This window comes from Harmonia axyridis, chromosome 1 (assembly GCF_914767665.1).
Source record: "Harmonia axyridis chromosome 1, icHarAxyr1.1, whole genome shotgun sequence".
Classification (NCBI taxonomy): domain Eukaryota; kingdom Metazoa; phylum Arthropoda; class Insecta; order Coleoptera; family Coccinellidae; genus Harmonia; species Harmonia axyridis.
This window is the reverse complement of record NC_059501.1, coordinates 65,720,930-65,748,330: the sequence shown is the minus strand read 5'-3', so window position 1 is coordinate 65,748,330 and position 27,401 is coordinate 65,720,930. Positions and strand designations below refer to the sequence as shown.

The 27,401-nt window shown below is 33.2% G+C and overlaps 2 protein-coding genes and 1 long non-coding RNA gene across 6 annotated transcripts; 2 read left to right on the top strand and 1 right to left on the bottom strand.

Annotated features, from left to right (window-relative positions):
* The first annotated feature begins 1,474 nt into the window (after window positions 1-1,474).
* LOC123670920 (KAT8 regulatory NSL complex subunit 3) lies at window positions 1,475-13,936 on the top strand. Of its 4 annotated transcripts, none has more exons than XM_045604505.1 (12): window positions 1,475-1,652; window positions 1,711-2,138; window positions 2,184-2,454; window positions 2,512-2,788; window positions 3,154-3,451; window positions 3,555-3,702; window positions 4,573-4,771; window positions 7,550-7,618; window positions 10,516-10,644; window positions 10,734-10,751; window positions 11,073-11,243; window positions 13,030-13,936. In XM_045604505.1, exons 1-12 carry the CDS (start codon window positions 1,590-1,592, stop codon window positions 13,815-13,817), a joined length of 2,859 nt encoding a protein of 952 aa, XP_045460461.1. In that variant the 5' UTR covers window positions 1,475-1,589; the 3' UTR covers window positions 13,818-13,936. The 4 variants fall into 4 exon arrangements, with proteins under 4 accessions (XP_045460461.1, XP_045460458.1, XP_045460457.1 ...); XM_045604502.1 differs by having other exon boundaries at window positions 1,476-1,652; window positions 2,193-2,454; window positions 7,550-7,939; XM_045604501.1 differs by having other exon boundaries at window positions 1,476-1,652; window positions 7,550-7,939.
* Window positions 13,937-14,066: 130 nt separating this feature from the next.
* LOC123670921 (crossover junction endonuclease EME1) lies at window positions 14,067-21,728 on the bottom strand. The gene is made up of 7 exons (XM_045604506.1): window positions 21,219-21,728; window positions 20,026-20,192; window positions 19,801-19,971; window positions 19,418-19,593; window positions 18,410-18,646; window positions 17,165-17,360; window positions 14,067-14,501 (listed from the first exon to the last, which is right to left on the bottom strand). The coding sequence occupies exons 1-7, from the start codon at window positions 21,619-21,621 to the stop codon at window positions 14,340-14,342; spliced, it is 1,512 nt and encodes a 503-aa protein (XP_045460462.1). The 5' UTR covers window positions 21,622-21,728; the 3' UTR covers window positions 14,067-14,339.
* A 2,521-nt stretch (window positions 21,729-24,249) lies between these two features.
* LOC123670919 lies at window positions 24,250-26,125 on the top strand. The gene is made up of 2 exons (XR_006746019.1): window positions 24,250-24,969; window positions 26,001-26,125. It is a non-coding gene; the product is annotated as an uncharacterized LOC123670919 (long non-coding RNA).
* The last annotated feature ends 1,276 nt before the right edge of the window (window positions 26,126-27,401 follow it).

The window sequence follows — 27,401 nt, the reverse complement described above, 5'->3', positions numbered from 1 at the left end:
AATAGAATTTAACACCCTGTATCTCGAAAACAAAGCATTTTTTTCTTGAAATCATCTGAGGAATATTTCTCATTTTCTTTTGTACCTCGAATTTAATAGCATTCTCTATAAACAATTAATTGAATAGAAAAAGTTAGTGTGATAATTGTTATTTTTTTCCCATTCACAAGTGTTTTAAAATGAGCATTAGTTTCGCTTAGAGCACATCTCAAGTCATGTTCCATATCGAGACGATTTCTGGCTTTTGTTTTCAATTAAACTAAAGTTAAAGAACCACTCTACATACTAATGTAGTGACAAAGGTGTTTTTTAAATGCTCTGTAAGCTTTAATAGGACATTCAGGTTTAGATTTTCTCCAAAATGTACTGAGAACATAATTTTGAAATTCTACTCTGTTTCTGTAAGTAGTATTCTCGCGAATTATCGTAGGTAATTGCACAAGTGCATCAAAATTACCGATAATTTTGCATGACAGCGTGTTGTCATAAAAACTGCATGAGTTCATTTTCATTTTTGGAGAAAGAGCCCGACACCGAAGGTGGAGGGCTCTTTCTCCAAAAATGAAAATGACCGAATGCAGTTTTTCAAAGAAAACACGCTGGAATGCGAAATTATCCGGTAATTTTGATGCACGAGTGTAATTCGGGGGAATATTTCCCGAATAAACTGTTACCACAGAATAGAGAGGAATACCTCTCTATTCTGTGCTGTTACATTACCTGTCAAACTGATTTAGAATGGAATTGCCATAGATTCGAACTGTGTTAGATGCATAGAAACTAAGCATCTATGAACAGAACAATTATCGCAGTGCAGTTTCGCTTCCTACAATGCAATTATCGCTGTAATTTTCGATAATTGTTCTCCAGATTTTGACAGGAGGGAAATATTCAGTTTTAGTCGATTGCTTATAAATTACCTATCGAAGTTTATTCAATGGAACTATCTTTCGAAATGTTCAAGTCAAACGTGCATTTTATTTTATTTTATGGAAATATATTTGCCTACTATTTAAAATCTCTGTAAATTTTTTCATATAAAAATATATATAAAAGTTGCAAATAGATAATATTATTTATGTATCTATCCCAAATTCAGTTTTTTGCAGTTCAATTTTTAGATTACCAGGTAGGTATTCGCTTAAGAGACATAGGATTTCCCTTTATTGTACCGAAATTCATTCCATAGTATTCATTATTTTTATTTTCATACACTACTCCACACATTAATGGATCTAATATCGTTTCGCACTTGTATTTTATTGAGGAAAGTGCGGAATTAATACATACGCTCAGAGTTTTAAAAAATCTCATCCCAATTGTAGAAGCCATGTTTTCGGCGACTGAAGCGACATCTTTGAGGTTAGAAATTGCGAATAAAGAATGCATTAGGATGCGTTCCATTAGGTAGCAGACTTTGAGTATAGAATAGTTATTTTATATTCTATGGTATCAAATGAGTTTATATTCTGTGGTTCAACAAATGAAGGTTATCTCAAATGTTGTTGTTCTAAAACAAAATAATGTTGCTATAAGGAGTCTCCTTATAAAATTTTTGCTAGAAATTTTCAGGAATTGTTGTAGTAGAAATGGAGGATTCATATGACAAATATGTCGTTAAACTTGAGGAATCTAATCATGCCTCAGAAGACGTAATTAAATCAGAATTTGAGTGGAATTGAATATATGATTAATGGGTTTATTTTTTAGGAAAAGAAAACTACTGTGGGTACTTCAGAAACGACTGAACATGGTGAAAATTTTACTATCCCAAAAATAGATACTAATGACGAAAATGAATCAAATGTATATTATGGCACAGATTGTATCAAAGAAAAATCATCAATTTCAGTAGATCATTGTTATGCTCGACCTTGGAACTGGAAAGCAGAATCCAGTTTTCTCAGGCCTACTAAAACTCTCTTCATACCAAAGAATCCTTCGAAAATTAATTTTTCTGGTCAGATAATACATTCTCAAGCTAATGAAGATTTACTTGATGTAGAAACCGTCGACAATCAACCAACACCTATATATGATGTAAATAAAGCCAAATCATTGATGGAAGAATGTGAAAATCATGTTAAATGTTTTAAAAATGATGAAGGAAACAATCATTGGGAAGAAGCTATACTGAAGTAAGAAGTTTATACTGCATTTAATTTTAATCTATTTCATAACAGTAATTTCAGTAATAATTGGACACCCACGCAAATAAGACTTTTCAATGGAGTCATAAGTATTTTAAATAACCATCAATTAGCAAAGTTGGCTTCTAAAGGAGTGGATTATGAAGCTATTTGTAGGAGAACTGCAATCGATAAATCTGTTCAGAGGTTGAGACGACTGATGGCTACAGTATTCTGGGATCAAAAGTTGACACAATGGTTGCATCAGTTGTTAGTAGATAATCTAAGTACAGAGTATTTGGGTATATACTTGGATATCTTGCAAGTAAGTTGATAACTTGATAGAAATAATAAAGAATTATATAAATTCCATAAATTGCAGACCTTGAAAGGTAAACTACCTTCATTCGTTGAGAAAATGATAAATAGCCAAACTGCACACAAAATAGGAAGTATCTCAACTGAAAACCTATTGCCAATTCTGAAAAGGCCATGGGATCCCGTTATATCCAGTTTAATGCAAGATAAACCGAAGAAATTACCTGGAAATCCTATTATTGTTGTTGTTCCTTCATCTCCAGTGACTTCTAACCGTTACATGAAATGGATAAATTTATTATCAAATTTAGCAATGGTTGTCAATGTTCCATTTAATATGGGTAAGTTTGTTAGTTGAATTGAATTTATTGTTTCTAATCTCCATAATTGTGATGTTTCAAATATTGTTCTATTCATCAAGATCCTTATAGATCAAACTTTTAAGAGCATTCATTAAAAAAAAATCCAAAATGTCAATGAATATGCAAAAAAACTCTCAAAACTCAAATAATTCATACCTGTAGTGTGCTCTTGCTAATTTGAGTTCAAGCGACCAATTGAAAACATATGTGAATGCAATTTTCATAATTCATTTCAAGTCTCATAAAACGGAATGAAAATATCATCGAAACCTAAGATATTTATAGAAAAATTTTGATAATGAAGACTGATTAAACTTTACCTGATCCTATTTAACTTTTTTTAGGAACTCCTGGGCAAAGACTCACAACAATGCATGCTGCAGATCAGATGTTTGCCTCCATCAGAGGGCAGGTTCAAGAAATAAAGAATGACCACCCTAACAAAAATATAGTCTTGCTTGGTTTTAATGCAGGTGCTGCTATGGCATTGCAAGTTGCGCAGGTTGAACAAGTGTTGGGCGTTATATGTTTAGGATTTTCTTTGTTAACAGCAGAAGGTAAGAGGGGCGAACTCGAAGATACTTTATTAGAACTGCAAACTCCTGTGTTGTTTGTTATTGGCCAGAGTTCAACTACTTCATCGTAAGTATTCCCATAAAATACCTTTAATATTAATTTACAATTAACCTTTGGAATATATGAAAATGGAAATTTTATTTTTTGTTGAGTGTTCACTTTTTTCTAGGCAGGAAGATATGGAGGATTTGAGAGAAAGAATGAGAGTTGAAACTGGTCTTGTAGTAGTGGGCTCTGCAGATAATTATTTGAGAATAAGTAAAAAGAAAAAGAGAAACGAAGGAATAACTCAAAGTGTTGTAGATAGATGTATTGTGGTGAGTTATCCATCATTCATATTTTTTTCTAGATAAAGTGTTGTGCGGATCAAAATAATAGAGCATTTTGCCTTAGTTTTAGAAACAACATACCTCTGCAGGTTTTCATCAGAATCTGTTATTTTACAACGAAGAAATTAATTTCTCTATTTCAGTATCGTAATGAGTTCATTACAGTTCTAAAAACAGTGCTGTAATGAACTCATTACAGCATTGTTTTCAGTTACATTTTTCGTTCTGTGGTTGTCTACACAGACTTCCTATCCTATCAAAATTCAATACACGTCAAATTGTCAATATAATATAATTTGGATATAGTGAAATGATTTGCAACTTTATTTGAAATTTCTCTTGATTCTGGAGGTGTTAGATCGATTTCGTCAGACATAACTCACGAATTTAATGCGTAATTATAAATTATTTCAAGATTCGAAACGTACGATTCAAATTGAAATTCCGTAATGTGTCAATTTTCATAACAGTCACACCAACTGCCAAGATACAATACAAATGTCACTAGGATGTATAATCTGAATTTTTCATTGAATTTCGACAATATTTCACAAAACTTGACTGAAATAGAGAAATTATCGTCTAATACTCGTTGCAGAAGGCAATTCCAACCTTCATGCGTTCCAAAACTCGCTCGTTTTCGAATTTCGCATTCGTGTTGGAATAGGAGCCCATTCTGCAACTTGTTTTAGAATATACTATTCTGCTTGATCATATCTATAATTTTGAATTTATTGAAAAAATGAAATTGGCATACAGTGCCAATGAATATTCGAAAAATTTTACATGGCAATATACGAGTGAACACTTTTTTGGTTATATATTTGTTGAATTATAAAATAAGGTGTATTATTTCAGGATGAAATTGGTGAGTTTATTAGTGGGATAATATTATCTCCTTTCCCTCCTCAAATAAGACAATCACCTGCTCATGTACCTGCGGAGGTAGTTTCTACAAAAAAAAGTAAAACTGAAAGGAGAAGATATAACTCAAATGCAAGCTCCTTGGATAGTGAAGATCTCATGTCTCCTATGCCTCTCAGAATATCAAGGCCAGGTGAGTACTAAACTTTTTATTAAATGTTTACTATTTATTATTACTTGCCCTGTTGTCATCAATTGATGTTGTCGATGAGTCATTCTGTTTATTATTCAAATTTGTTCTTTCATTTCATTCTTTCAAAATTCGTTCTGGTTTTTAACTTGAATAACAAAACATTATGCAAATTCCATGGTTTTTCTTAATCGAACGCACAATTCAAAAGTTCAGAACGTGAGAATATTTTGACAACCATTTGTTGATTTTGATTTTACGGTAAAACCTACAAAAAATCCACAGTCTGGCAACAATGCTGGAAAGAGTTTTATGACGTTATTTCAGCTAAGGTTGTGCTATCGAAACATATTTTGGGATTCTATTTCATTGTATTCTGGAAGATTGATTATGATTAATTCAGTTTTTTATTTTGAAAAACTATGAGTATAGCAGATGGAATATAAATAGATAACAACCAAAACCCATTCTGATTACGAATGAAATAAATATAAAAAATCACAATCAGAAAAAGTACAAAGGGTTGACAACATAAAATTTAGAAATTGCCTAGTTTTGTGAGCGTTTTCAAGGTTGATACGGTTGCACCTCCGAGATCAAATGAGGAAAAACCGCAATTCCTCAATGTGTGGAGTAATTTCTGACTTCCGGAGCTTCCGGAAGACACAGAAAGAAACTAAAATTCTATGTTTGAATTACTAAATTTTACATTTCATGACTTATAATTAATTTTTCGTTGCGATTGTTGAGAAATCCATAAACCAATACAATTTTCAATTACGAATAATTCATTACAATTCTTTCTGTGTTCTTCGAAAGTCACAGACTACTCCAAACAGTTTGAAATTGCGGTTTTTCCTCATTTGAAGTTCTTCCTCGATAACTCTTAAAGTATTCATTTTAGGTATATGTTTTGCTTAAGTAACACCCACTATTTTTGTACGTAGAATCGACTGAAATCATAAAAAATATAGGTTTCAATTTGATAATCTTGAGTTTTGATAAATTTGAATTGTCCAATTCTGTACATTTTTGGTCCAAACCACAAACAGTATTATAATATTACGCATTTGCAGATTCGAAAAAGAAAAAAAGATTTCGGAAAAAGCTTTTTTCTGTCGAAAAATTCAAAAGAACGTGAATCCTCATCGCCACCATTTTTTTCATAACAATCCCATTAACTCATGAACCGTTGAGTTCTTACCCAAGGTATGGCATACAGCTGAAATTGTCATCAAAAAAGTTAATGCTGCAATAATACACTGGGTATGCCATTTGAAATAAGGAAGTAGTAGTCTGTTTCCGGTATAAGCGGAAGTTGTAGAGATCTGAGAATATTTTAGGGAGAAAGATTGTCTCAAACCCTAATATGCAAATTTATTATAAATATAAATTATAATTAGTTTTCCATAAACTTCTAATAGGCCATCCTGGTGGATCACCCTGTATATATATATATAAGGTGTGTGAATAAGTCTTTCCCGTTTTTTTTCAAATTTTGAGCCTTTATTGTGAAAAAATGGTTACAAATGAATTATTGAAAGTATTGGCCATCGCTAGCTACAACTTTTCCCCATCTTTCTGGCAACATACGAATCCCGTTGCGAAAAAATTCGACCGGTTTGGCCTCTATCCAGTCATCCACCCATTTTTTGGCTTCCTCGTAGGAATGGAAGTGCTGGTCAGCCAGGCCATGCGTCATCGATCTGAAGAGATGGTAATCAGACGGAGCAATGTCTGGACTATACGGCGGGTGGGGTAGGACTTCCCATTTGAGCGTTTCTAAGTATGTTTTCACCGGCTGTGCAACATGTGGGCGAGCATTGTCATGTTGCAAAATAACTTTGTCGTGCCTGTCGGAGTATTGTGGCCGTTTTTCTCGCAGTGCGCGGCTCAAACGCATCAATTGTCGTCGATAGACCTCGCCTGTGATCCTTTCATTCGGTTTCAGAAGCTCATAGTAAACCACACCTAGCTGGTCCCACCATATACAGAGCATGAGTTTGGCGCCATGAATATTTGGCTTGGCCGTCGATGATGATGCATGGCCGGGTAGTCCCCATGATTTTCTTCCCTTCGGATGATCGTAACGGATCCACTTTTCATCGCCAGTCACGATACGATGCAGAAAACCCTTTCTTTTATGTCGCTGAAGCAGCTGTTCGCAAGTGAAAAAACGCCGTTCGACGTCTCTCAGCTTCAGTTCGTACGGCACCCAATTTCCTTGCTTTTGGATCATTCCCATGGCTTTCAAACGCTTGGAAATGGTTGTTCGGTCAACTCCCAATGCTTCAGCAAGTTCTTCTTGCGTTTGACACGAATCTTCATCAAGCAAAGTCGCCAATTCTTGATCTTCGAAGATTTGCGGCCGCCCGGAACGCTCCTTGTCTTCCACGTCGAAATCGCCACTTTTGAAGCGTCGAAACCATCCGCGAACACTTGAATCATCGACACAACCTTCTCCATAAGCTTCCTGAAGCAACCGATGCGCCTCGGCAGCAGATTTCTTCAAATTGAACCAATAAAGTGAAACTTCCCGCAAATGACGTCGACTCGGCTCAAATTTCGACATTTTCACGATTTCAAAAATTTATGATGCGAAAAAATTTCAACTAATGTGTTAGTGTGGAATTGTTGACAGATGAATAAGCTTTGATTATGACATATGTAACCATTAAATACTCGCACAGTATTGGTGGCGCCATCTCTTACAAAAAACGGGAAAGACTTATTCACACACCTGATACTCTGAATTTGTATAGAAAATTTTTTTATTTACAGTTGGAAGACCACCTGGTTCGAAAAGCAAGTCGAAACTTGAAGTGAAGTGGGCGGCTCAGGTTGCTCAAGGTACTGAAACAACAGCCAATACTACAACTGTTAATAATCCTACTAGCTCTTCTCCTAGTAGCACTCCTCCTGACACTCCTCTCACTTTGGACTCTTCCTCTAATGATAGCTTTCTTGAAAAACAAAACACCGATAAACCTATTTCAAAATTCCCAACTACAAAAATTAAAACCATTTTTCCAAACACCCTTGATCCACAACAGTTTGTTAGAAAGGTTAGAACCTTGAAACCTGTCACTGCAGGTTCTTCTTCACACAATGTTATTGCAACTACTTTAAACAAAGGTTCTCCCATCAAAGGACTACAAACATCTACTCCAGGTCAGTGTTTATTCGATAAATATAAGTGGAACAATTTTTATATGACCTTTTGCATTTTTTGTGAAATGATAGACACGAGTCACAATATCTGTAACTTTCGAATTTTGTGCTGGGAAGAGTCTCATGCGATAAGGTTCGACTCACTGATGACAATTCCATCTCCAATTTCGATTATCTCGAATAACTTAGATACCTGAATTGTAGGTTCGGATCCTGAAAAGCTTGCTTAACTTCATTAATGGGCAAAATCTAACTGTGGGTTCCATAGATATGACCGTTCGAAATTTTGTTTTCCTGTTAATTTCAACATTGCATTTTTGATCCAGATGAAAATTTACAATTTGATGTACAGGGTGGGCAAATTTCGATGTTTTAGCACTACAACTTTTAAACCAGATGAGATAGACAAAATCTGATACCCCATTCTCTGTCTCTTTTTCTGAGAAACTAACAAGGGTTAGTATTCATTTTTGGCCACCTCTTTTTGTTTTCGAGTTATAAGTGAAAATTGGAAAAATGGCGATATCGAAAAACATTTATATCTCCGCTAATACTGATGATAGAGCTCTGATATTAAAACTTTATACAGGCACTTTTTTACTTAGAATCCTGTGGCGTGGTCGTATTTTCAAAAGGGTTTTTAATTACGAAGCTATGACCCAAAGTTATGTTTTTTCAAATGGGAACACTAGATTTTTGTGCCATTTTCTGAAAGCTTGATTTTTCCTGATTCAAAAAATATATAACATCGTATGATTCGTATCAAAATAAATAACAGCAAATGGTCAAAAACCTTTTTTTACTTAAGAGTCTCAATATTTCTATGGTTTCAACTGTTGATGAGTACAGAAAAATTGAGCTTTCTATAACAAGGGCAGTGTCCTTCCGTCAATCTGATTATTTCTATGATTTTCACTTATTTCTACAAAATTCGAATCTATATATGTTTTATAAATTTTTATCTAAAAATTGATTTGGAAATAACGGAGAAACCACAAGATCGAATTTTTCAATCGAAAGAGTTGTAATGAGATGTATCAGGAGATTATTTACATAGGTCTCCAGAATCAATACGCACAAGTACCAATCCATTTTAAACAGCATATGAAACAATGCATATATGATTGAACTCAACAATCTAATCACGAAGGGACAAACAAGAAATAATATTTAACCTAATAATGACAACAATTGCACAATGCACAATCGACACCTCTTCTCGATATTTCAATAGATGACTATTTGAAACTGTGTTCAAGCTACCTAGGAAACTTTTTCCAAGTTCGTTCATCTTTTCGAAACTATTTGTATAAAATAAATATAGATTCGAATTTTGTAGGAATGAGTGAAAATCATAGAAATTATCAGATTGACGGAAAGAAACTGCTCTTGTTATAGAAAGCTCAATTTTTCTGTACTCATCAACAGTTGAAACCATAGAAATATTGAGACTCTTAAGTAAAAAAAGGTTTTTGACCATTTTCTGTTATTTATTTTGATACGAATCATAAGATGTTATATATTTTTAAAATCAGGAAAAATCAAGCTTTCAGAAAATGGCACAAAAATCTAGTGTTCCCATTTAAAAAACATAACTTTGGGTCATAGCTTCGTAATTAAAAACCCTTTTGAAAATACGAACACGCCACTGGATTCTACGTTAAAAAGTGCCTGTATAATGTTTTAATTTCAGAGCTCTATTATCAGTATTAGCGGAGATATAAATGTTTTTCGATATCGCCATTTTTCCAATTTTCGCTTATAACTCGAAAACAAAAGAAGGTGGTCAAAAATGAATACTACCCTTGTTAGTTTCTCAGAAAAAGAGACCGAGAATGGGTTATCAGATTTTGTCTATCTCATCTGGTTTAAAAGTTGTAGTGATAAAACATCGAAATTTGCCCACCCTGTACAATGACCATTTCAAGACTCATGTATAGTATATCCAAAGTTACTTGAACTAGTCATAAAAACGCTTGGACATAGATGACTCTTTGAAGTGGATACCATGATCCGCTAAATACCGAGGTTCATTTGAAAGTATTGTTAGGCAATAAATTCATTGGCCCCAAAGGAATTTCTGGAAACTTGGACAACCCTTGTATAATCGAAATATTTAGCTTCCTCCAAGTGACTTTGAATATACTATTACTCAGATTATGCTTAATTTTTTCGGATTACATGTTGAAAAATTTTCTTGCAAATATTATCTTTTCATTCTTGATATCCTCATACCTACAACACCACTTTCAAATTTTGTTTGATCTTTTCAACCAAGTCTTCCCATCTTTTACAAATACTTGAAATTGTTTTTACCCGTTCTTGACACTTACTCAATTTTATCACATTCTTTATTAAATAATAGTATAAAATATATTAACCATTTCTACTGATATTGAATAACAACCATATTTTGATCGACATTTTCTGAAGACTTCCTTTTAGGAAGCATTTTCGAACTCATGTTAATAGCAACTTTTTCACTTATTCTAAGCCATAACTGTCAGCCAGTAAATCTGGTATTTTAAAAATATAATCTCATAACGTAATAAAACTGACAAAAAGATAATTTCCAGCTAAAATGCAGGCATATGGGATGGCGAGACATAACATTGTTTCTGGATCAAGATTATCTACTTTACTGAGGGGTGGTATTAAGACTATACCACCAACACAACCAAAGACATCGTCTCCTTCAATAAAAAGTGAGTACAATTTAATTTTTTTCTGTCAGATAATGGTTCATAAGGTATCCCATTGAGCATAATATAATACCTCTCCCGATTACTTTCAGGTCCCCCAAATTACTCAGGTATGTTCCCGTTTTATCCTTCCTATTATCCTAATATTATGGTCCCCATCCTAAAAACCATTAAATATTGACAACAAAGCCTCAACTTCTAGAAATTATGCAAATGTTCAGCTCTAATCAAAATGAACACTAAAAATAATTAATTAATTCATTTAAACCATTAATTTTCTAAAGAAAGTAGACAATTTTTATGACAATTCATATGAGAGTATCTATTATTATTATTTATTAGAGAAGTGCTGTTTGCTTTCCTCTCCAAATAAAATTGTTTTTATTTCTAAAGCAATTTTCCACCAATTTTAATATTGATTATTGTTCTAGTCCTAGAAAACGTGACTTTTTCAGCGGGGAGTAACAAATTGATATCTAACACAATAGGTAAAACAGTGACTGTATTAAATTCGGGTAGTGGCATGAAGTCAACAGGAGCAAATGTAATTTTGATGCCTGATGGAAAAATTAAAACTATCACTTCAGGAAATATAGTGAAAGGTAAGAAGCATCTACTTCATTATTTGATTCAGTTATGTAGTTATTAATGATATTTAATGCCGAAAATTAGATAGGCTTACAACTTTGCTTCCGAAGCTTTATTGTAAAAAACTGGTTATACATTTATGATTGAAAGTATTGTCCATCGCTGGCCACTACTTTCTCCCATCTTTCGGGCAGCGTACGAATCCCGCGTTGAAAAAACTGGTCATCTTTTGAAGCGATCCAATTTTTTACTTCTTCATAAGACTGGAAGTCATGGTCAGCCAGGTCGTGTGCCATTGATCGAAACAAGTGATATTACGAGGGAGCAACGTTTGGAGAATACTGCAGGTTGGGTAGAACTTCCCATTTCAAAGTGGGACCGGAAGTGCTGGTCAGGAGTAAAATCACTTTATCATGTCTCTCGTTGTATTGCGGCCGTTTGTCCTTCTATGCTCGGTTGAAACGCATTAATTGCTTTCGATAACGAGCGCCTGTGATTGTTTCAGTCGTTTTTAACAACTCCTTATACACTACGTCGAGCTAGTTCCACTAAATACTGAGCATGACCTTGGAACCGTGAATATTCGGTACGGCCATCGACGTAGAAGCATGGCCGGGATATCCCCATGATTTTCTGCGCTAGGGATTATCATTTTTCGTCTCCCGTCATAATACCATGCAAGAAATACCTTCCGCCTTTGCCTTGCAAGCAGTTCTTCACAAACAAACGCCGTTCAACATCTCTCGGTCCTAACTTGTACGGCACCCAATTTTCTTGTTTCTGAATCATTCTTATGACTCTCAGGTGTTTTGAAATGGCTTGTTGCGTCACTCCCAATGATCCTGCCAATTTTCGTTGCGTTTGACACGAATCTTGATAAAGTAATTCCTCCAATTCTGCATTTTCGAAAACCTTCTCTCTTCCACCGCCATGCTGGTTTTCGGTATCGAAATCGTTCTTGAAGAGTTGAAACCACTCTCAGCACGTTCTTTCACTAATACTTGAGAGCATTCGATGAGCCTCAGCCGCAGATTTCTTCATATCAAAGCAGAAAATCAAAACCTCCCACAAATGACGAGAATCTTAAGCTGACATGTTTAATCGAGAATAACTTTATGATGCAGATATAAATCGACTAATATTTCGATGGCGTTATGTTACAAATACCTAAGCTTATTGCATGACATCTACGATCTATTTATTTCGACTACCTCTACAGCCATCTATTGCAAAACGGCGGAAGCAAAGTTGTTCACCTAATATATTAGGTAGGGAGAAACTAATTTCGTATTTTGCGCCCTTTTTTTCAACTAACTATATCACGTTCGTTATTGATCACATCGGATCTACTTCATTATTTGATTGAGATCAAACTAGTTATTGATTATTTCACAATATCAGCATGTTTTTCGTTCTCTGAAAACTCCATATATTTTTACATTGTTCTTTGTGATCTCTGTTGAATGAGATATTTTTTCGTTCTGGATTGCTTACGATATTTATTGCCAAGAAGTTAAGTCTTGTTTACTGGTTGCTAGGCCTCTAGCATGAGCAAGTGATCCATCACTTTTATGCAAAAGTTCTCTTGGAATTAATAATTTATTCAAATCGAGGCAGGAAGACCTAGGTCGTTAGCCCTTTGAAACATTGTTTCAATAAAGTTTTTCTTCTCTCTCTATTCGAATCGAGAGATAAGCATCGAATCGTGTTTCACTAGAAAATGTAGCCATTTGTACTTACTTCACTTAAGTGGATCTTTCTCTTAACACAAAACTTTTCATATAATTATGTTTGTTATAGGTACTAGTTATATAACATCAAAGAAACAACTACTAGGAAACAAACCGCCAAAGCCAGTGAAGAGATTCGCGCCATTCAAGCAGTCTTCATCCACTGCATCTACTAATCTAGCTCCACCTACAAACTTAACTACTCAAGATATAATGGACCTACCTATAATATTTGCGGATGATAACCAAGTATTGGATGCACCTCTTCAGGAGATCTCTCCCCCACCACTTCCACCTGTACAACAAACCACTCCCACTATAGTTCCACCTAAGATAATAACTCCTGGTAGTAAATTTGTATTGGTCAATAAGCCAGTTGGCGGAAGCCAGGGTAATACGCATTTTGTGATATCTCAAAACTCTTCCAAGAAGCCTACCAATTTGTTTCGTCAAACACCAAAATATACAAAGATAATATTATCTAAGAGAGCACCTACTGAAGAGTTGAAGTCATCAAACATTATAACAAGGATTGCAAATTTATCTCCAGAAATATCGGTAAAGAAGGTTAGAAGTCCGTTGGCCAACACTTCAAGTTCAATAACCACTATTGAAAATATAGATCTTGAGAATGAGTTGGTAGCAACTTCCATTCCAAAACCTATATTTGTGAATGATGTCAAGAATATTTCGTCTGTATCTCATTTTGTAAGCAAGCAAGGTGGTAGCTTCATCAAAACTATAGAAAACGTTAAGGAAGGTAATAATTTTAAAAGAACTTACCCTTCCATTACTAACTATGATGATGACGATTCAGATCCTGATTATATTCCACCAAAGATGGTTAAAATGAACTGAAGTATTCTGATATGTATAAGTTGTAAGTTATGTATTATTTCTAATATGATCATATATCAATTAAATTTTGTATTGTTAAGACACTGATGAGATAAATATATTTATTAGTTACTTTCCAACTTTAATTTTTTTATTTAATGTCCAATGTTTTTGCGACAACGATGCAAGAGTGCTTTCCATGCTAGCGGGAAAGTCCATCTCAGAAAAGTGATATGGGAACATATAACGATGAAAAATGAAAAAATAAAATGATGAAATAAATTTTATTTTCATAAATATGTTTTTATATAAATATCAGGAGCATAACCAAATGGGAGATTTGTAACATATTATGCGGTAACCTGAGAAAATACCTGGAGCTCAATTAACTCTATAATTAGTATTTTTATACATATATACAGGATATAATAGGAGTATTGGTTGCCTTTTGGTTGAAAGTCAGTAGAAACATACAAAATTATTTGTTAAACATTTCTTTGTTTATCAATTTCCCTTGACTAACAAAATAATGTATATGCATTATCATAGCAGTTGATCTGGATCAATAGAAGTGAAAAAATAGTACATTTTCTTACTCAACTCAGGTCCTATTTTTCTCATAGTGCTTACAGGACCTGCAGCTCTTCTTATGGAAATATCTTGTAGTAATTTTTCACCTTCAGCTGTACTTGTGTTTTCGTAAGCCTGAAATTAACTTCATTGAGATGGACCTTATTTAATTATTTTAATTTTAATCAATTTAATTGTGATTGCTTCATGAAATACTTTTATTTCTTCAAACTGGTTGAACGTTTTAGTTTTCAGTTAAATAAATTAAGTTTTGGAAATTTTGGTACAACAATTCAAGGATTCTTAAATCTTTTGAGAGCTTGTCACCGAATTATCTGATCACTCTATCATTTTGTCACGATGTCTTTATTTTTTGGAAAATAGATTTGGATCTCGAATGTTGAGGTTCAGTTCGTTAATAGGCAAAATTGGATTAGGGATTCCGTTAACCTGGCAGTTCGAAAATTTAATTTTCCTGATGATTTTAAAAGTATGAATGAGATGATCAACTTTTGTAGAGAGAGAGAGAAGAAAAACTTTATTGAAACAATGTTTCAAAGGGCTAGCGACCTAGGTCTTCCTGCCCATATACATAGTCTTATTTTACAAAGTATAAAAATGTAAATTAAAAAAAAAAAAAAAAAAAAAGAATTTAGTTTTTGAGGTGAGTGAATTCATTGTATGTATATTAAAAGAGAGTGTGTTGCGTTCTTCATCTTTGGTTCAGCAAGTGTTCGAATAGAGGTAGTTCAGGTAGTTTTCTTTTGGAGACCTGCAGGGGGGACATCTGATGTACAAGTGGCTCAATTATATTTAGGTTGTGTTGTTGTTTAATAAATTTCTTATTCAGTCTATGTATCCTGTCGGCTATTGGTTCTATTTGGGTTTTTTGATATAAGTACTGGTTGGACGGATTGTGGAGTGGATTGTTGGGATGTCTCAACTTGGTTATTTTCCGTAGACTGTTTCGTTCCGCCACCTCAATAATTCTCATGGTAGTTTTGTTGCATGAACCTAGAATCTGATGGCCATATTCAAGAAGAGGTCTGCAGATCATTTTGTAGATGTTTGACGCTGTTTTTGTGTCTATGCCTTGATCTTTATAAGTGAGTGACCTGAAGTGACTGGCTCTCGTGATAGTGTTTTGTTTGGTGGAGTTGATGTGCATCTTAAAGTTGAGTTTACTATCAATTATCATGCCGAGGTATCTACAGTTTGTTACAGGCTTCAATGTAGTATTTTCCAGAGTAATTGTGGGCGAGTTATGGTGGATCTTGTGATAAAATAGAATGAATTTTGTCTTCTTGGGGTTTGTTTTTATTCTCCACTTGTTCATCCATTGGGTCATCTTCTCCTTGATCTCTTCCAGTCTTTTCATCGTGTCCGATATAGTTTTACCGTGTGCAATTAGGGTGGTATCATCGGCAAACTGTAAAATATATGAACTCATCCTGGTCGCGCGTTCTGTGTCGTTGATATCTGAGCAATATAAATTATACAGGTATGGTGACAGTGGAGAGCCTTGCGGAAGTCCTTGCTTTGGGGAGAATTCGTTGGACAATGCGTTTTTTATTTTAACTTGTATAGACCTATTGCTAAGGAAGTCGTTTATTATTCTCAGCATATATACTGGGCATCCAAGCTTATGGAGTTTGTATATGAGTCCTGAGTGCCAAGTGCTGTCGAAAGCTTTTTGTATGTCCATAAATATTGCCGCAGAATGATGACCCTGTTTTCTCTTGCTCTGAACATTTTGAGTAAGTATGATCAATGGGTGGATAGTCGATGTTTTCTGTTTGAAACCAAATTGGAAATTGGGAATCTTGTGGCTTAGTATTTTCATCATCCTAGATTTGATTATCTTCTCAAGGTTCTTTCCAATTACTGGGAGTAGGGTTATTGGTCTGTAGTTTTCGAGCCTCCTGGTGTCTGCCTTTGATTTAGAGATTGTGATTAATAGTCCCCTTTTCCAAATTTTGTGAAAACAAGACTCCTGAATACAATAGTTGTAGATTCGGATTATTTCAAGATGTATTGATAGATCTAGCCTTTTTAGGATGCTTCTGGGAATATTGTCATATCCTGGAGCAGTGTTTTTACCATGATTTAGGGCTTCGAAGTATTCATTTTGATCTATAGGTGTGATATCATCATCAATTCTTAGGGTAGGAAAAATATTTTTGTACCAATCCTCAATTTGTTCCCTGTGGTTGACCTCGAATGTCGGATCTTCACATACTTCAAAAATTTTCTGGAAGTAGGCTGAGAAGGCATCGGCGATTTCCTGATCTTTGGTAACTGGTTTTCCATTAACTTCAATTGGTTCCGTGATTTTGTGCGAGTTATACTTTGAAAGTTTTTTTATTGATCTCCAGTAAGTTCTTCCCTTCTGGTATTCAATTTCCTTACATGCCTCCAAATATTTATGAGATCGATAGTTGCCTGGAAACAGCAAATTATTGAATTTGCTGTTTCTGCAGGGGAAAAGAAATAATAATTTTTTTGCTTCATGTAAAATATTATGTTATCGCTTCACCTAAACCATAGGAAAATCAAGCAGAATATCGATGAAATTACTTAATATTTCCATTAAAACAGAAGATGCGACCAGGTTGAAATTTTTTTTTGTAAAATAACCCTCATCTAGATGATAACAATGACCACATAATAAACCATATCTCATACATTCTGTGATCTCTAATGGTGCGATAGGCGGATGACAGACTAAGCGCTCAAAAGCTCCGAATATTTTATTTAAGGATTAATTAACTATAGAATTTAATCGAAATTAAAAATACCTGGAAAAGGCTTAATGGAGTTGGATAAACGGCTGATATAGCTTCTGCTGTCTCAAGTGATGCCAATGGAAAAATTGTTATAATCTGTTTCCAAAGTCTTAATAATCCATTTCCATTTTTATCAACTCTTATACAATTTTTATTATCTTCAGATAGAAACCATCTAGATTGGATAAATTCTTCTTGTTTCCTCTTCCTGTTAAAAATAAGTGTTTCCAATATCGAAGAAATTCCTGTTTCTGTTGTTATATCATTAATTACTTAGTATTTTCAGTCAACATTCAGAATTGAAAAATGAGAAAAGAGCCTCTGCGTTTTTGTTCAAAGTCGTAATCATCTGATTTCCTCACGAAATTTTGCATAACTTTTTGCTTCAATATAACTAGCGTTCATTAAAATTCGTGGCCAAGAGTGCTGTGGAGAAATTAGAGTTGATTTCCTGTAATTACTAGTAGCTCTTAGCTTGTACCATATATAGTTTCAAGATTCAAAATACCTATGTAAACAAATGTTTGTGAAATGGTACAAGCTAAGCTTTACTTGTAATCACAGAAAATCCAGAGCACTCTTGACCATGAATTTTAATGAACTCTTGTTACTTAATTCAGCATTCTAAACATAAATCTGAAGTCAAAACTTTCTATCAACACAATGTTTGGTACAATACAGTTTCTTTATGAATAATTTCAACATCGTAGATGACTTTGAAATACATATTTATATTTGTGAAACATTACTAATCACAGATTTGGAAAGAGAGAGTGAATGAAAATTTGAGTGAGGAATGTTAAGACATTAGTTAGTATTAATAAAAAATATTAAAGAATATTTTGATATAGCAATAATTTTTAAAAATCCTCTACCTATGACATACATCTGTACTAATCTCAATTCAAAATTGTCAATTTCGAATTAAATCAAATTAAATTGCTTGTATAGATCAATTTTGACATGAATCTGAAAAAGCACCTGTTCAATACAAACTTGAAATAAAACTATTTATTGTCAGGATCTAAGGTAAAGGATTATTTGGAGATCCAGAAATGGGGAATTTGGTAGTTTTGAAAGCTACTTCCAACTTCAGATTTGTCTTCAGAAGACTAAATTGAAAATATTGAGGCAAAAACCTACATGCGACATTTCTTGAAAAAACAAATAATTAAGAATTTGAACAAGCCTGCCAAATCTCTATTTCATTTGTTGTTTCCAATCAAAACATAACAAATGAATTCCCATGAAACTTACTTGTAGGGCATTTGCGCAATCGATTTAGTTAATTGGAAAACGAACAAAGCTATATCTTGTTCTGTCTCAAACATTCTATGAGAAATTGAGTATAACAATTGAATTTCTGTAAGAGCATACTCAACTGCTCTTCTTGAAACGGTCGGAACATTTCCGTATATTCTTTGATCCCTGTTGTTCGATGCTTTGCCAGATATGTCTTCTTTAAATTCACGATTTTTATTCCGCTTCTGATATCTGAAATCCAAGAAACTTGTATATTAACTGATTCATCTACTGACATAAAGATTGAAATTGAAAAAAATAAGACTATACTAATTCTATTTTACAGCTAATAGATTATTGATGTTCAGATTTCCCATTATTAACATAAAGTTCATTAAGATGAAATTGCAAAATTTATAAATTGGTTTCTTATTTCATCTTTCCATGTTCCACAAAATAATTTAACATATTCGCCATAAGGAAAAAGTATTCCTTTTGTTTTTCTAAATGAAGATGCTATGAAATGTCATTAAAGATATTTTTAATGATATGAAGAAAATTAACACTTTGGAGAAATTTGTACAAGGTGTCTCAAAATAAAGTTTATATGTAAACTTTTTTACCCATTTCCAAATGAGAGGAATGCTTGGCGTATATCTCAAGTGACGAAAACTTCGAATACTGGAAAAATTTCTTCGCGCTCTAATTGTAGAATTACTATTTTTGTGAAATTCGCATACGCAAAACGCGCGATCCGCTCCCAAGAAACTTCCATAGCGACTAAATTCCCAAGAGCCAGTCTACTGATTGACATATCCATCTCTTAATTGTTGACGCAGTAGGCTAAACAAATATAAATTTTCTTTTGAGAGACCTTGTAGCATTTTTCAAAATTAAAAAACCTCACTGCATGCAATTCTGATAAATATACTGATGGGATCTGTGGACAAGATAGATCTGGCAATAAGGTAGATCTATGTGAAATACTTTTTTTTTATAAAGAACATAGGAAAGAAAACTCACTGATAATATTTTCCTAATCCATAAATGGCCAGAATAATTTTTCTTCCCTTCAAATTTACAGTAATATTTTTCACATAGGAAAGGAAAGTCTCATTATGTATATGTATTAAAAGATCGTTCCACTTTAGAATAAGTAGTACTTCATCAATTTGTGTACCATTGGAAGTATCTATCAACTAAAACAATTATTTAGTAAGACAACAAATATCAATTTTTTTTTTCTTTTTTGTTTCAGTGGGCAAATTTGCTGAATGTAGTATTCTGTACTTTATTGCTCTATATACAAAATAAGATTTATGCATTTCTTATTTCTTAAGAAGTTGGTAAATTTCTTTATTTTCAAATATCCTGCAATTATGAGTCAGCATGAAAATGTATCTAACCTGTCCGTCAATATCGAGGATGTGGCTATCCAACTGTGTTTTCCATGTGATTATTGAAGATATATCTTGAGATGTGGTCATATAAGAAATTCCATTTTGTTGAAGCTCACCAATTATATTCTTAGCAAAGTCCTCATTAGCTAATGTTTCATCAATTTGTACTTTTATGAACTTAAAACAAATATATATAAAAGTTAAAAACTAAAAACATCATAAAAATTATACCTTAATGCAGTTTTCTGGCTTAATGTTTTTATAATGATTTGCAAGGGCTTCTTTTATTGCTTTATTTCTTTGTTCTTCTTCCTTTTTTTGCTGCCTCAATTTTAATTTTTCTTGTTGCAATGTTACCTTTTCTAGTTTCTCTTGCTCCTTAGTTTTTTTATCCACACCTATGGCGGACATTCATTTTATATTTCTTAGCAAAATTTAACTTCGAAAGTGAGTTTTTAGTACTAAATAAAAATGAATGAAGCAAACCTCTGACCATTTTAGAAAAAAATTACCACAACTATAAAGTATAATTGTTAGCAATGAGTTTATTTCCTAAAAGCAAAAATATTTTTGGGCGCTCGTTTACCGAAAATTGAAAAATAATATTGAAAAGAAAAACAAATATATCCGTAAAATCCAATCAAGTTGTGAAATAACAAACTTCAAGCTTCATGCAGAATTTTATGCTGATAGCATTTCCATAACAATAATAAATTCAAGCAGAATATCGAAAAAAAAATTGTAGAAAGCACTGAAGTGAAGTCAGGAGTTCGTTTATCAATGCACCAATTGCGCCTTTGGTTACCACATATACAGGTATTTATATACAATTTCTGGTCTCCAAGGGCATATGACTGAACGAGTGTTAAAATGCTCTTAACTTCGCCTTAGTTCTTTCCCCATTTTTTATGAACAATTCGACATCTTCCCTACATTTTTGAAGATTTGAATCACCATTTGTCTGAACAACGCAACAGTAAACTTTTGACATTGTCATTCCATATATGGTCCAGCACCATGGAGCACCATTTTTCTCATTAATTATTTTATGCAACACTTATTGCAATGCAAATATTCAAATTCACAAATTTTAATTCATCAGAAATTTTTGGGGAATTAGTAGGTGGCTAAAAGTTTTCTATTACTGTTCTAAATACCAACTTTCGAAGTCCTATACCTGTTTTTTCTATTAAATTCGTTTGAGAGAAATGTATTTCAAGCTAACTATACAGTGCTATATTTATTTTAAAATTTCTGTCATATATCTTAAAACGTTAATATTAAGCATCAGATCAAATTTTTTGGATAGTAAGAATTACTTTTTATACAGTAAATTGGTTGCTTTCATAATTTATAGAATTTTGATTTCATTTGAACTAATCATTCCAAATGTAAAGAAAACTAACTAAACAAAGCAAACTCACTCATTTTAGAGGCCTTGTCTTTTGAATTTAGCAACGAATACATCACATCATCTTCTGATGCAGGTTTAAACCTTTTTTTATTGGTATGACATGATAAAGATTCGTTATAGCAAGAATTGCTCTGGTCCAAATTCTCGGACATAATACGTTTTGATTGCAATTCATAATTGTGTTTATTGGACTTATTAACTGATTGTACTTCATACAAATTCTGTTGACTTTTCTGGTTTAATGTTTCTTCACTTGTTTTGGATTTTTTTTCACCCAAATATTTATTGTACAGTCGACGAAAATTATCATCCTCTTCGAATGTTTGTGGAATTTCCTTTTTTGATACTTCCTCAGTAGATTCTATTATAGTGTCCTCACTATCACTAGAAATAATTAAAACATTCGTTTTCATTGCTGTGATAAAATCATAACAATGGTTAATTGAAAATTATTTTGTTTTATACAAAAATGTTTATAAGCAGATCAATTTAAATTTGAGTTAACTCAACCGTCTGACGTCTATTGGTCTATTCTGGTTGTTTACTAATATTAACCATAGACCATAGACCTAATATCCATGGACCGAGTGTCACGTGATTTTTCAGAAGCTCGTAGAGGAGAAAGACCTAGAGAGAGAAGAATATATGATTTCTCTTGATTCGAACAGAGATGCTACTGAGGGCAATCTGTGAAGAACCTAAAAGCAATAAAATAGGTGATTTATTACTCTGAGATGGTCAAATGTCAAAATCATCTGATTGAAAGATATAAAGACATGATATTTATTTATATGTTTTATGAACTGAATAGAATGAAATTTACATACTTTTTTATATTTATCATTTCGATTTGCCTAATTCAATGATGGAATAAAATATGGCATATATTTGGATGAACTTCTACCATGTGAATCAGGAAAATTGAGAAATTTTAGACCATACTTCTTTCTGACATTGTGGGGACAGAACAGGATTTAATGTAACAATGAGTTGGACTCGTTAATATCTCAAGGAAATATAATATACATATAAATAATTGCGTATAGGAATCAGCAATACTCTTATTGGCTATAGGTGAAGATAAGTAATATTCGATTCAATCATCTTTTGAATTGGTAATATTTCTTTTACTTCAGGTAGAAAAATTCTCAATATTTTTCATGAGACTAAATAGAAGCAAATTCGGAATAATATTTTCATTTCGAAAAGGATTGTGCTACAGAAAATTTTCATTAGATAAAAGAGAACATTCATTCATCCATGATTATCGAAATTCAAATTTGGAATAACGATTTAACGTTCAACCACAGATTACTAGTCTGTGGTTCAACTCTTCGAGTTGAAAGAGATGTATATTGTTCTCTTTCTCTAGGGCAATAAATCAAGAGAGTTGACAGACTGCCCTCCGATGTTCCATCTTATTCGTTCTCCCGACTTCTCTCTCTAACGCGACGTCCATGGATATTAGGTCTATGCCATAGACTAAGGATATGAGTTCTGTGATATAAACACAGATTAGTCTGTGATACTAACCTCAATCAACTAAAAATGTTGAACCACAGGTCATCATTCTTATCTTATTGTATAGGGATGGGAATACCGGTTACTCACCAGTCGCGTTACATTCGCGACCGCTCCAGAAAAATACCGCTCCAAAATACCGCGATTTTGTAACTGTGGTTACAGGCAACAAAACCGTAAGCGATTGCAACTGGGTTGAGTTGTTGAGTACCAGCGACGGAGGAACGAAGGAAACGAGACCATTGGGATACCTAGACTATTTGTGGACTGTCCTGTTGAATGATAATTCATTGTTCATTGAGTTTCTACGTTATTCCAGAAGAACGTATGCAAGCATAACAACATTCTTTTCTTGCAAGCATAACAAAATCATAAAACCATAAAATTTTTTTGGTGGCTCAGAATAACAACAAAGGTTAGAATCTTCGAAGGGCACCTCATTAAAAACAGATGGTGTAAACTTCAGTGGAAATATACCATCCTCGGGTAATCTAGGTATTACGTGAAAGAAATTATATCTATGTGTATTGCTGAAGACGTGGTATTCAACGTAAAACCTTAATGAGGTATCTACATTTACCAAACCTCGTTCAAATATCCCAAACCGTTTCGATGTTATAATTCGAAGTCCGGTGCCGGTACGCCGTAACTATCGTTACTTTGGAACCGGTTACTTTACGTTTGTGGAACGCGCGACAACGTTACTCAAAAATACCGCTCCAAAATCGCGGTATTGAAATACCGTCCCATCCCTATTATTGTACGATAGACCTATAAACAAAACCATAGAGAAAGGAGGAGTTTTAGGTGTATTGAAAAAATTGTCCTCACTGATATGGTCCCCACATATTTTACTCATACTCATATTAATATTTGCTGGATAGAACAGCTTCAATTGCTTTATCCCATTCAAAAATTCTAGTTGGAGGTCTAAAACAGTGCTTGTTCGTGGTTGAACCCCTGACAATTTTGGATGCAACATGATATGATAAAATGGTGATCAGTTATGACAAAAGGTGCTTTATATTTATAATTATCATACATACGAAAAAACTAGGAGATATATGCCTAAGATTCTTCAATGCTTCGCCAGCAAATATTCAAACGGAGGAAAATTTCAAAAAATCCGAAAAATACATACCTACATGATCATTTAATTGACCATATTCACCGTCGCCATATTGTTATGCGACAATACCAACTACCCAGTGTTCCCAACGAAGAAATATTGAGTTTACTAGAAAAATTTCACAATATAAAGTTTATAAGTGAAGTTTATGTGTACCTTTTCTGGCTGCTACGCCAGATAGGCTTGTTTGGGACAACATTGTGCAAAAATTTCACCTTTTGGAAATAAAAAGATTAGTGAAAGGTGGTTTTCTGAACAAATTAATTGTGGCCGAGTGTATAAATGAATGCTTCGCTCCATTTTTGGAAATAGTCAGTGGAAGAATAGTCTTTATGGCTGATAGTATTTTTGATATTAGCGGTATTTTTGTAGTAAACTCAATATTTCTCCGTTGGGAACACTGGGTAGTTGGTATTGTCGCATAACAATATGGCGACGGTGAATATGGTCAATTCAACTGGAACCCTCTAAAATTTAGGACTTTTTTATGTAAAGAGTTTTTGACATTGTTTCATTTGTTCTTTTTTTGTAAATGAGAACCTTCTGAAATAAAGATGTTATTATTATTAACAAACTTGAACCTGCAAGAATCAAGAGAAGAATCAAGAGAGAACTGAAACACAAAAGAGAGGTTGGAATTTACGCCGAAAACATTTCATCATTTACAGTTACAGTAGATAAGGATGAAATATGTTTTTGTGTGAAATAGCGATACATTAGTTTCTAACCCTGTCCCTCGGGTCGCTAGCATCAAGATTTCAAACGACTCTTCGCAGTCGTCAGTCTCCTCTCTCCTCTTTATTTGTCTATGGACCTAGTATCATGTTTCTTATGCGGCATGCCAGAATTTCTCTCTAAGGGCCTGTCCCTGTCCATTTGATATAACGTTTATGGTACTCACACAGTGCACAGTAGAGATAATACAAAACAAACATTTCTCGATTTGTACTTGTACATATTTATTTTCACAATTAAGAATTTACGAAGTGCTGAAGCCAGAAATGGAAACATACTCAAAAATTTTCCTAGATGAAAGTAATCATCACAGAGTAAAGATGGAAATGGGAGTAGATGATGGAAGCTATGAAAAAAGGAATTCATTTGACTTGGGGTAAGCATTCATTATTTTTCTTGATACTCTAGGCCAAATTTTAACTTTTTTCACTTTCATTTTTTTCATTATGAAAAAAATAATTCTAGAAAGGACATGGCTTATTGTCTCTTCAGTTGAGCAGATGCGTTTTGGCCATTTTGAAAGTTCTAACTATTTCTACACTTAACTGTTTTGGTATTTGTTCTGTTTGTAGTTTTCATTCTGTAATATTCTCTTGTAAGTTTTTTAGCCTGAGGAGTCCATAGTAAGCTCGAAACTGTAGCAATATAGATCTTCAAAAAAGAGTCTGTTGTTTGCCTTTAATCCGATCAAATTCTATCGGTCCATTTTTTCGGAAAACCCAAGGCTATAACCTTGGATATTTTTTGCCTAAAACAGTTTTGGTTTCGGATGGGCTTGAGAATTTGATATTATGAAGAATTTTTATGCTCAATCCCTAATTGCAATCAGTACCTCACTAGATGACCCCAAAACTTAGATATTTCGAATTTTTTGAGACAAATTAACCATAATTTGTCGGATTAGCTTCATAATTTGATATCTTGAAGAATTTTCAATGTTGTTTGCCTTTAATCCGATTGATTTCACATATCATGTTTACAAGGCAACTCCCTATTAGTCTTAATCTCTTCATTTTAATGAAAAATGTCAGAATATGTTGACTATCTCTTTTGTGTTGAATAATATAAAATATTTAGTTACAATTCAATAATAATTTTCTCTATTTTGAAGTTGTGAAGATTTGATCAATAATTTCTATGAAATAAAATCTTATTGATTATTGTATTATGTGATATTGAAATTTCTCTTTAAAATTCTCCAACTAGGAAAATTAATGTAATCAAGCAACAATACTTTTTACAAAGATGTCACACTTTGTGAAATATTCCTTTGAAATATCTTTTTGAAAATTTGATTTTGTAGAAGAACACTTTTGAATGAACATTTTCATTGTTGGTTGAAATTGTTTTCACTTCAAACCTCTTATAATTGAAAATCAAAATGTTACAATTATTTTTTGGTTCTAGTTTTCAGTACACGACTGATGGGGGGCATATTGATGAAAAGACTAAAATCATGGATATTGCTCATCATTACACTGATGAGAATGGAATAAGACCGTCTATTAAATATGAAATAGGCGAGTTTGCTTCAAACCAGAAAAAAAATCTCGAAGGGTATATAGATGCTGTCCATTTAAATGAAAAAGAACATAATTGTCACTTATGTGATTATGCAGCCAACCAGAAAATTCAACTCAAAATGCATATAGATTCTGTCCATTTGAATAAAAAAGAACATAAATGTCACTCATGTGAGTTTGCAGCCAATCAGAAAAATAACCTCAAAATGCATATTGATTCTGTTCATTTGAATGAGAAAGAATATAAATGTCACTTATGTGAGTTTGCAGCCAATCGGAAACATGTCCTCAGAAGGCATATAGATTCTGTCCATTTGAATAAAAAAGAACATAAATGTCTCTTATGTGAGTTTGCAGCCAATCAAAAACATGACCTCAAAAAGCATATAGATTCTGTCCATTTGAATGAGAAAGAATATAAATGTCACTTATGTGAGTTTGCAGCCAATCGGAAACATGTCCTCAGAAGGCATATAGATTCTGTCCATTTGAATAAAAAAAAACATAAATGTCACTTATGTGATTATGCAGCCAATCAAAAATATGACCTCAAAAAGCATATAGATTCTGTCCATTTGAATAAAAAAGAACATAAATGTCACTTATGTGAGTTTGCAGCCAATCTGAAAAATAACCTCAAAATGCATATTGATTCTGTCCATTTGAATGAGAAAGAATATAAATGTCACTTATGTGAGTTTGCAGCCAATCAGAAATTTAAACTCAAACAGCATTTGGATTCTGTCCATTTGAATAAAAAAGAATTTCAATGTCCATTATGTGAGTATGCTGCAAGCATGAAAGAAACCCTCCAAAATCATATAGATGCTGTCCATTTGAATAAAAGAGAACATAAATGTCACTTATGTGATTATGCATCCAACCGGAAAGTTCATCTCAAAATTCATATTGATTCTATCCATTTGAATAAAAAAGAACATAAATGTCACTTATGTGATTATGCATCCAACCAGAAAGGTTACCTCAAAATTCATATTGATTCTATCCATTTGAATAAAAAAGAACATAAATGTCACTTATGTGATTATGCAGCCAACCAGAAAGCTACCCTCAAAAAGCATTTGGATTCTGTCCATTTGAATAAAAAAAAACATAAATGTCACTTATGTGATTATGCATCCAACCGGAGTGTTAACCTCAAAATTCATATGGATTCTGTTCATTTTAATAAAAGAGAACATAAATGTCACTTATGTGATTATGCATCCAATCAGAAATGTCAACTCAAACATCATTTGGATTCTGTCCATTTGAATAAAAGAGA